The sequence below is a fragment of the Pinus tabuliformis genome, chromosome 5_2 (genome assembly GCF_031772625.1).
Source record: "Pinus tabuliformis cultivar Carrire ecotype Pingquan chromosome 5_2, CPIR1, whole genome shotgun sequence".
NCBI lineage: Eukaryota > Viridiplantae > Streptophyta > Pinopsida > Pinales > Pinaceae > Pinus > Pinus tabuliformis.
In genome coordinates, this window is record NC_142306.1 from 589,424,012 (window position 1) to 589,434,449 (window position 10,438).

General features: G+C 38.4%; 1 protein-coding gene across 1 annotated transcript; it reads right to left on the reverse strand.

Annotated features, from left to right (window-relative positions):
• Positions 1-6,313: 6,313 nt before the first annotated feature.
• On the reverse strand, positions 6,314-10,084 carry LOC149160358 (uncharacterized). The gene is made up of 3 exons (XM_089434597.1): positions 9,103-10,084; positions 8,166-8,879; positions 6,314-6,714 (listed from the first exon to the last, which is right to left on the reverse strand). Exons 1-3 carry the CDS (start codon positions 10,082-10,084, stop codon positions 6,314-6,316), a joined length of 2,097 nt encoding a protein of 698 aa, XP_089290723.1.
• Positions 10,085-10,438: the final 354 nt, after the last annotated feature.

Here is a 10,438-nt window from a genome sequence, read left to right on the forward strand (position 1 = left end):
AGAAAAAAATATTTCCATAAATAACATCTTGTCTATTTCCTCCTTTAAGTTCTTCCTCACTTGAGAATACATCTTGTAGGACCACTTCTTGATAAGTTTGACATTTTTTTCAACTTGATTTTTCTCTCCCCTAACTCTCTTTTGATTCCATTCATCTCTATAAACTCCATGGAAAAATCCTCATATTCTCTAAGCAAGGTTGCAACTTATGAAATGATATTCACATCCTAGTAATCTCCCATTGACACTATGTTGGGATTCTCTATAGTACCATATTGCATTTCCTTATCTTTAGGGATGCTTGATATATTTACTCACCTTCATCATCCCCAACTTGGTGGTGCAACTCCTCACACTATCCTATAACCCTATAATAGTATCACCTAATCACCTAATCATATAATATATATTTTACATATAATATATATAATATAGAATATAAAATATATGTTATATGTATTATACATAAAATATATTTTATATATTGTCTAATAGGTTATATAATACAGTGGTGGAGTAATATTACAACATTAATAATAAAAAATATTGGGTTCACCAAGTGAGTAGGACCGATGGCATTCAATAACTGTGCACGAGGGCATTTGAGTAGTTCACAAGGGAATTTGACTAGGTCACAAGGGAGTTCGATAAGTGGGAACGAGGGAATTTGAGCAGGGTTGAGGGAATTTGATAAGTGGGCATGAGGGAATTTGAGAAGGTGTGAGTAGATGGCGCAACATTGAGTCCACAAGTGCACGAGAAAAAAATATGGTGGTAAGATTGAAACCATTTGCACCATAAAGTATGGCCACATCTTTTAAAACGAAACTTGTAATGAATTTTTTTATTGTGCATGGTAACAATTTGTTTAAGGGTTTAATGTCAATATGGCAGTAAGCTCGAAACCATTTTCACCATAAAGTATGGCCACGTCTTTTAAAACTAAATCTGTAATGAAATTTTTGATTGTGAATTGTAACAATTTGTTTAAGGGTTTAATGTCAGTCAAATAATGAAGAAATTTGCATGGGAATTATGTGATAATTTTACAATGTAGGGGAACTTCGAGCCCTTTTAACAATAGCAGGTTAAACTTTCAAATACGAGCATAAAATCGTTTGCACATAGCACAAGCAAGAGTTAAATATTTTTGCATGCGATAAAAATTTTTGCAAGCGCAAGCAATAATTTTATATCGTTGTAAGGGTTTGGTACCATAACTGAATATTTGATAATATTTCATGAAGAAGAGGGTTTTGATCCTTTATAATTTTGCAACATAGAGTGTCCTGAAGGGAAGGACAAACTGAAACCCCATTAGGAATGGGATATAAAAGCATAGATCACAAGACAAACTTCCAACCAAGAATACTTCTTTTTGCATTTCTTTTAACTTAAGTTATAGTGTCCGTATATTTCCCTCTGGTTAGGGCTTCCCATTTTCACTGGTGAGTGGTTTGTACTTCATCCCCTCGTTTCATATTATCTAACAAGAAGACCACCTTCCATTCCCTCAAGAAATTGATATTGAATAGAAAGGGGTGAAATGGTTTACCGTATCAAGGGTAATTATGTATATAAAACATATAAAAAAAAATGTATTGGCACTAATTGTCATTCCTTCTCGTATGGAAAGTCATGAGGCTAGTCAGTCTGAATATAATGTCAATCCTAGTTTGATAGGTAAAACTCTAAGGCAATGCTACGAGATACGACCTACGATCTATGTCAGTCTCCTCAAGTCCAATCAAAATATCTAGTAGCAAAGTTCCTCAAGCCATACCCGCTATCTTGGGGTTAATATATCATTATAAACCAGTCTTATAATGTCATTTGTTCAAGTTGGCCTAGATCATATCCTAGGCGTCTTCTTCTAACTAGAACATAGAACTATATCTATGCACTTGTCCCTTCAATATATCCATGAGATGCCTTTCGAACGTCCCTTACAGTGGAATGGAATTTCCCTTCTGGTGATGATGATATCTTCTTTCACAAGCTTGATACTTCCTATAATAATGTCTATAGTATAAGCTTCCAAGGTTCTTAATCAAGAAGCTCGACTCAAGGTAATAGACTGGTCCTCTTCTTGAGTTCAGGTCAGAGTTATATAGTTGCTCAACACTTACACATAATTTATCATTTTTCTACCTTTAGCAATAGGTCTAGTCCCTTCACATATATGTAGCCTTCTATTGCAATTTCGTCCCTTTAGGGCTTTCAATAGTCTAAGAAGGATGTAAAATTTATCTTCCTTCAAAGTGTCACAACTCGATGGAGTGAAAGGATTCTACTTGGAAAGACTTGTATAAATCTCAAAAATTTTGAAGATAATTGTGGTTCTTTAGGGTGAATAAGCTTTGGGTCAGACCTTTCAGATGATCCTACAATGCCTCTATATAGTTCGATCCTGGTCCTTCTTAAAATTAGTTTCCTTGTTTCCTATTAGGACTACCTCTAGTCCACAAAAGATGAGTTTAATTAGTAACTTGGTCACCTTCACAAAATTGCACAAAACGTTATGATTTTTGGATCTTTGAAATGTGTTACAAGACCTTTAAATTTGAGAACATGTATTTGATATTTCTCCTATTATTCTTATTCTTAGCCTCTCGGTGATTCAAACTATCCATATATGTATTTCTTATAAGTTGTGTTCAACTCCTTACTGAATTTGAAGATGACAGATCTCTTATGTGTTTGTTGCAGTCATTAAGCCATCTAGTATGCTCAATGACATGTCTATGTCTCACTAGTTCAATTTCGTTTCTGAGTTGAGTAGCTTTTGATTGCAACTCTGCAATCTTGATCTCAGACAAACATTCCTTTCATCTCCAATCTTGCATATGTTTTTCCACAGACAATAATAACAAAAGGTCATTATTTTGAAATTATTTTGGTGATAATTACACAGGGAATGGGGTAAAGGGAATATTATGGGGCCACTAATCAATAGTCTCTCAAAGGTCTCACCTGAGCTATGATATCAACAAATTTAAAATACAACCTTGGTAACTAGATGAGGATACCTAGAGGGAAGAATTATTTTGGAGAATATTATTGAAAGGTGAATATGAAGACAAATCTTCAGATATCTTTTTTTTAGTAAACTAATTGGAAGAAAATATGCCATTACATGCAAGGTTTCCACCTTCTCATCAACATGAAGGGCATGATCTCCCCAAAAGTATCTTTATTTTTTCAAATCTTCGATTTATTCAAAACCATGATGCAATATCCCTTGCACTTGAGACCACTACTTTATCTTTGCTTGGACTTGCTCTACAATATTTTGGATGTTTTCCTTACAACATTCTGAGTAGAGCTTGTTCTCTTGAGATTCATCCTACTAAACTTGTTCAACTAGAAAAATAAGAAAGCAAACTTAGGATTTAAAAATTAATTAAGAAAAGGATGTTGAATACCATATTTCTGATACAATCAGAAATATAATTGATATGCTTGCTTTGATCTTCTAGTTGCATATGTTCTTCTAGAACTACAATTCCCATAAGTGTTGAGGATAGATCTATAATCCTTTCATATCTTAGTTGTAACTTATTTTCTCTCATTCATACCCATTGAAAAAGAATCATGCTTCTTCCTGAGCAGAGCCACCTATTCATCGGGAAACATTAGCTTCAATTTTTTTCACTAAAATTGAATGGATATAGTTGAATACAATTCCCTATATAAAGGTGAAGTGCAAGTAATATTACCAAGGCATACTGAGAAGTTTCATCTTTTAGATAAGAGATAAATCTAACATCGTATCTCTCCTTGCTTATGTAGGAATGGGAAAATATTTATCATTGATAATGTATGATTGATCTTCCAAAAAAATGAAAAGAAACCATTTCTAGAAGATGCAAACATATTTAAAATGAAACCCAATGGCATAGTTAAATTTGAGAAATGACTTTTGTGAGCTGGGCACAGATTGCAGGCTTATATACGATTGATTTTGTAGAGGCCCCAACTTGCAAATTTTGATGCTAAAATTGTTGTTTTAATTGAGATCTTTGTTGTAGAAGTGTGTGTAAATGCACATATTGCGGGCACATATGTAAGTGATTTTATCGGGGCCCCAACTTGCAAATTCTATTGTGGAAATTTTTGTAATGGTTATTGGTGTAATTGAGATATTTATTGTAGAAGCGTGTGTAGACATTGTTGATTACACTACAGAATACGTTGTTTCTATTGTTGTATGATATTCATCTGTGTTGCTTGAAGTTTTCTTTGTTGAGATGGTTGCTTTAATAGATGCAAAAGTTGTTACTGTTGTTGACGTTGGAGAAGCAATGAGAACAAATCCAACGTAAAGTATCCCATATACTTTGAGCTAATGGCTCGTGTATCCATTGTAACATTCAGGATTTAGTAGAAGATTCACATATGTCATTTTCGCAACATACAAATAAAAAAAATAGAGGCAACATCTTGAGCCAAATATTACAACTGAAAATTCAGTGGGATATGATAAAAATTGAAAAATTGTAATTAACAACCCAACAAGTTTGTTACAAAAAAAAAAATGAGTAGGATATAATTAAAAATGAGAACCTATAATACTAATTATAAAGTAAATAAAGGTTGCAGTTAAGTAACCTAAGATAAACAACAAGCTAGAGAAAGGGCTTCTAAGCAAGATACTTGAGAGGAAGGATGCATAACAACATGACATCGTATCATACCAAAGTTAAATTCCTGACCCATCACTCATTGTGCATAGATACAATGGTTATTCAAAATATTATTCATCTTGTTAATCTCTAATAACCATTAATAGTATTCATGTTAATCTCTCATAGCCACGATTAGTTTAATCGAGCCCTAATTTGGATGTTACGACATTAAGAATTCATTCTAAGATTTAAGTATACTTCATGATGGTTATGATAGTCCTTCTGAAACAAATGCAATTTTCAGATTCTCCAGTGTGATTTACTAGTTAATAATAGATTTTGAATCTTAATTGCTTACATAATAGACTTGGTGTTTTGGTTCATATTACAGATACAATGAAACATTCCTAATAGCATACACATGCTATGGCTCATGTTACACATATAGTAAAGCATTGTTAATGGTTTATACATGCTATGAGATGGTTATAATAATTGATGGGTTACACTTGAATATCATCTTATGCTTTGTGAGGTTGCACATAAACAACAAGTTAAATTATTTTTTTTAACATAGTCGGTTGTTGTATTAGTAACTGAAAAAAATATGGGGGTCAGGACTCCTGAGGTACATTAAGTGCTGAGGGCAGCCAGGATCAGTGGAGTTACAAAACAGATATCTCTCCTTGATCCTTCTCCTACTTGTTCTGTCTTTAAGGACTTCTAAACTACTGTAGACTCTTACATATTGGAGCAGCAAAAACTGACATTTACAAATCATTTCTAATCTATGTTAATATGGCTGATATGCCTTGCTGTAGATTCCTCCGGTTTTTCATCCCCGTCTATTTGCTTGGCGCTTGAGGAGCTTGGGGCTGCATTGTTGCGTTTGTCCATCATATATTTTAGAATCGTTATGGACTCTTCCACATGGCTACACCTGTTTGACAAATGGTTGAACTATTGATGAAGAGAAGAAACCCTGTGCAAGAAGAGATCAATTTCTGCTCGGTATTTGTCATTAATGATGCGATTCTGGTCATCGATTCTTGCTTCCAAAATCCTCTGTTGATTGTCTAAGATATGTTGTTGGGCTCTGATTTCTTCCAGCTCAGCTTGCAGGTCCGAGCAGTGCAAACAATCCTCATTGCAAGCCATAGCTGATGCTGAGGGAGGGGAAAATAGAGGGCGGATGGGGACGAAGAGGGACTGCCAATGGATTCGGTCAACAACGCGGGGAGCAGAAATCTTCCAGGTTACAAAGGCAGGAGAAGAAAATCGGATAATGACGCAGCTAGAAGATTGGTAGATCCACCTGGAACCAGAGGCAGGAATGAATAGCCGCGATGAGTCGCAGAGAGGAGCAATCGGGGGGTAGAGCGCAGGGATAAGGAGAGGGGAGGGAGGATATAAGGAGAGGCAGGAGGGGTGAGAGCCGGTCACGAGAAATGAGAGGGAGTCCAGAGAGAGGCACGGAAAGGTCAGAGCGCTGTCCAATGAAGCCCGAGGAACCGGATTGATAAGACAGAGACCAGCATGGTTATTGAGATTGAGAAGAATTTGGAGAGGATAATATCTTTGCCATATCCCTATGCGGATAGCAATTTTGCTGAAGGCCTGATAGGTCTGATTCCAATCCTTTTTGTCAGTACTGTCCAATTTGGTGCGGAAATGCTTGACTCGGATCATGGCAAGGGCTGATGGATCTCCTCAGCGTTGCAACACAAACTGCCTACTGTCCTTTCACATGCTCTGTTGGCATATCCATCGGTCTGCTTGTTGAGATTACGAAGGATATGGAAGTATTGCAAGTTATCCATTGCCTGATGCAGCAATTGATTTCGCCTGATGACTTGCTGGAGGAGGGTGTTGGGCGATTCTTTCTGGTGGACCATGAGGCGGATGACAATAGAAGAATCTCCTAAGATTCTTGCCGAATTTATCCCCAATTTTCTTAGCTGAGTTAGTCCTTGAAACAGGGCTAACGCTTCCGCTCTATTGTTCGAGACCTTCCCTAGGCCCCATTCATAGTGCAGAATGCATTCCCCATTAGCGTTGATGATTAGTCCCCCTGCTCCGGCTGTTCCTGGATTCGATTTAGATGCCCCATCAAAAAAAAGATAGAAGTTGTTGCAATTTTGTATCCAATTGACAAACTCCTCTTCTTTTAATCTGATTCTCTAGAAGTTGGTTTCTTTACTGCGTTGTTCATTCGCCATGCTACCATTCTAGGCTTTATAATTTTTATCCAGAATGTAACTTATAAATTCTCGCTCTTCCACACTGTACATTGTTTCATCTATCTTGCTTGGGGTTTTGATTGAGATAGCATCCAGGGCAAGATTTTTTGCCTTGTTGCAAACTATTCTTGTAGCTGAGCTCTTGTCTTGGAATATTTTCTGATTTCTTGCTAGCCAGATTCGCCATAGTAGGGTATAAGGGAGAGTATTCCATACTCTCTTCACCAGGTTACTTATTTTTTCTTTCCAGGGGCAGCTTTTTTTCTAGATGTGAATTGCTTCGACTATGGAATGTTGAGAATTCCAAGGTAAATTTCCAGTGAAGGACAAACTTTTCCAAAATTCAATAGAAAGGGGCATTCTACAAAGAGATGGTGCATCGTTTCTTCAGCGTTGTAGTAGTTAGGACATCTAGATGGGCCATTGATGCCTCTCTTTTTCAAGTTCTCTATTGTTAAGATTTTACCCTTCAGCAGAAGCCATATGAAATTTTTTATTTTTGGGAGCGCCTCTGACTTCCAAGCCATTTTCCAGCGGTTCCATAAGGTCATGGGAAAGGTGTTGTTGCAAAGATACTGGTGGCTTGCTTTGACTGTGTAATTTGTTCCAGATAAATCCCAACAAAAACCATCCCTCTCATTCTTCTTAATGGGAGCCTTACTGTGAAGGAGAGTCTGCAGATAGCAAAGTCTAGGATTTAATTCACTGGGTATTTCTAGGAAGGACCACCCTGTCCAAATGTGAGAATGGGGATCCCAGTTGGAAATTTGGTCCAGGTGGTGTATCCCCCTGTTGTTGAAGAAATTGATGATGGGTATGGCTTCTTCATGCATGTTTATAGGTTGTTGCCCCAGGATTTTATCCATTCCAATATTGATACTGGCTCCCCCCACAGGAACTTTAGAAGTATTCTGGATCATGAGTGGAATGGATTTTTTGCATAGCCGCCAAATTTTAGAGGAGTCTATGTTAGGAATATCAGAGTCAAGAATTTGCTGCCTGGGGAAGTTTAGGTATTTGGTCTCCAACACTCTTTTCCACCACGAAGAGGGACCTGTAATAAGCCTCCATACAATTTTCCCACCAAAGGTAAGATTTAAAAACTTGGGTGACCTAATACTGAGACCGCCTCTATCTTGGGTTTGGATGACATGTTTCCAGCTGACTAAATTAAACTTGCTTTTGTCGTTCTTCCCTCCTTGCCAAAGGAATTGGCGGAGAACAACTTCCATTTTATGGTGAAGGGTAGCAGGGGCTTGGTAAAGAGAGAAACGATAAAGAGGGAGAGAGGTGATACCTGACTTGAGAAGAATAAGGCGGCCTGCTGGATTGAGCCATAGTGATCCCCATTGTTGCACCTTCCTCTTCACCTTATCAATGATTCCATCCCAGGTACCAGCCTTCAAAGGACCAAGGCTCACTGGCATGCCCAGGTAAGAGAAATGAGTCCACTCCAAGTTGCAGGAGACACCAAATATATTTGCAATACTGTGAATTACCTGATTTGAAGTATTCCATCCATATATACAGCTTTTAAGTTGGTTGACCATGCCTCCAGAGTACCCCATAAATTGGTCAAGGAGTTTCTTGAACCTCCTTGCTATTGTGGTGGAAGCTCCTCCAATTAACAAGGTGTCATCAGCAAACTGTGAGTGATTGATGTTCTTTGCTCCATTCCCGAATTTGATTCCAGTTATGAGGCCCACTCTCCTGTTATGATCCAGAGCTTGACTGAAGGATTCCGCCATGAGGATAAAGAGATAGGGGGAGAGGGGGCAGCCCTGTCTAAGACCCCGGGAAGATTGAAATGCTTCACCTAGTCTGCCATTGATCAGGGGGGAAATCCAGGGCCCAGAGATGCAAGCAGCTATAAGGTTAATGAAGGCCAACTCGAATCCCATCTTTTTTAGGACAGCTATGAGGAAGGAGTGCCGGACTCTGTCAAAGGCATTAGCCAGGTCAAGCTTGAGGATGAACCCTTTTTCCTTCCTGGAGAGGCTCGAATGAATGGCTTCTTGCACAAGAAGAATGGAATCAGTGATCTGCCTATTAGGCAAGAAACCTCCTTGATTTTTAGAAATCAAAGAGGGAAGGAGGGGTCTGAGGCGAGAGGCTAGAATTTTGGACAGAATTTTATAGGAAGAGTTGCAGAGAGAGATGGGTCGGAATCTGGAGAAGGAAGTGGGCCAGTTTTCTTTGGGGATGAGGGCAAGAAAGGTGGAGTTGGTGATTACCCTTTCTCTGCATCCACCTGATCATCTTAATCAAGTCCCTTTTTATAAGACCCCAAAACACCCTATAGAAGCAGATGGGAAATCCATCAGGCCCAGGTGCCTTATCAGGATGCAGATTCCAAATCGCTCTTCTAATTTCCTCTTCTTCAATTTCCATGTTTAGACTGTCGTTCATCTCCTTAGTGATTCCTTTGGGTAGGTGTTGGAGCAAATCAGTGTAATCCTCTTCACCTTTGGTTCCGGTTAGGAGATTTCTGTAATGCTCAGAGGCGGCTTTTCTAATGGTCTCTTGGGTGCTGTGAAAATTTCCTTCATTATCCAAAATTGAGCTTACATTATTCCTAAGCTTTCGAGCAGTGGCCTGTTTGTGAAAATAGGCTGTATTTTTGTCTCCTCCTTGGAGCCATAATTGCTTGGATTTTAAACGCCATTTGGTTTCTTCCTCCCTGTTTATGTGGCTCAACTGTGTATAGAGAGCATTTTCTTGCTCCTTGTTTTGCTGAGATAGGCCATGTTCTTCAATCCTTAATTGAACGCTCTCAAGATCACTCTTAATCTTCTTTTTAACCTCCTCGGGTTCCTTATAATTCTCTTTGGCCCATTCCTTTATCACCTGTTTGGTTCTTTTTAATTTAGTTTCCCAGATGAAGCCTGGGGAACCTTCTACATGCTGGCTCCACGCCTTCTGAACAATTTCTCTGACTGCTGGAATCCAATTCCAAAGGGGGTTGTATTTAAATGGGATAGGCCCGAGGGGGCAATGCGTTTCCAGAGTGAGAGTAATAGGGTAGTGATCGGATGCTGAAGTATTGAGGACGTTGGCATATCCTACAGAAAAGGAAGAGAGGTACGAGATATTAACTAAAAATCTGTCAAGCCGCTCCATTATATTGCCGATGCCAATCCTACGGTTACTCCAAGTGTACCTGCGATTTTTAGGAATAACATCAACTAATTCATGGTCTTGAATGATAGCCTCCATTCGACCTCTGAAGGGATCTGGAGTAAAACATCCTCCCCTTTTTCATTGGCATGCAAGACTAGATTGAAGTCGCCTGCTACTATGATGTTTGAATTTGGCTCCCCATCGATACTTGCCCTTAGATCATCCCAACATATTTCCTTTTCTTTGTAATGGTTGGGGCTATAAACATTATAGATAGTTACAGTATGGTTGCCTGTTCTGCTGTCCAAAACAGTTCTGATCCAGTGCTGGTGGAGATTTGTTGAATTGCAGTTCCATTTACTATTGTCCCAGATGGTGACAATTCCTCCGGAGGCTCCTCTTGAGTCACCGATACATCCTATATAGTGTTTCTGCTGGTCTATTATTCTT

What these genes read in the sequence shown, in the direction of transcription:
- LOC149160358 (XM_089434597.1), bottom strand. Translation starts at nt 10,084, where the DNA reads ATGGAGGCTATCATTCAAGACCATGAATTAGTTGATGTTATTCCTAAA. An exon ending in CAGGTGGATGCAGAGAAAGG is followed by an intron (nt 8,880 to 9,102) that starts GTAATCACCAAC and finishes TTGTGCAAGAAG; the next exon opens with CCATTCATTCGAGCCTCTCC. An exon ending in CCTTATTCTTCTCAAGTCAG is followed by an intron (nt 6,715 to 8,165) that starts GTATCACCTCTC and finishes AATCGAATCCAG; the next exon opens with GAACAGCCGGAGCAGGGGGA.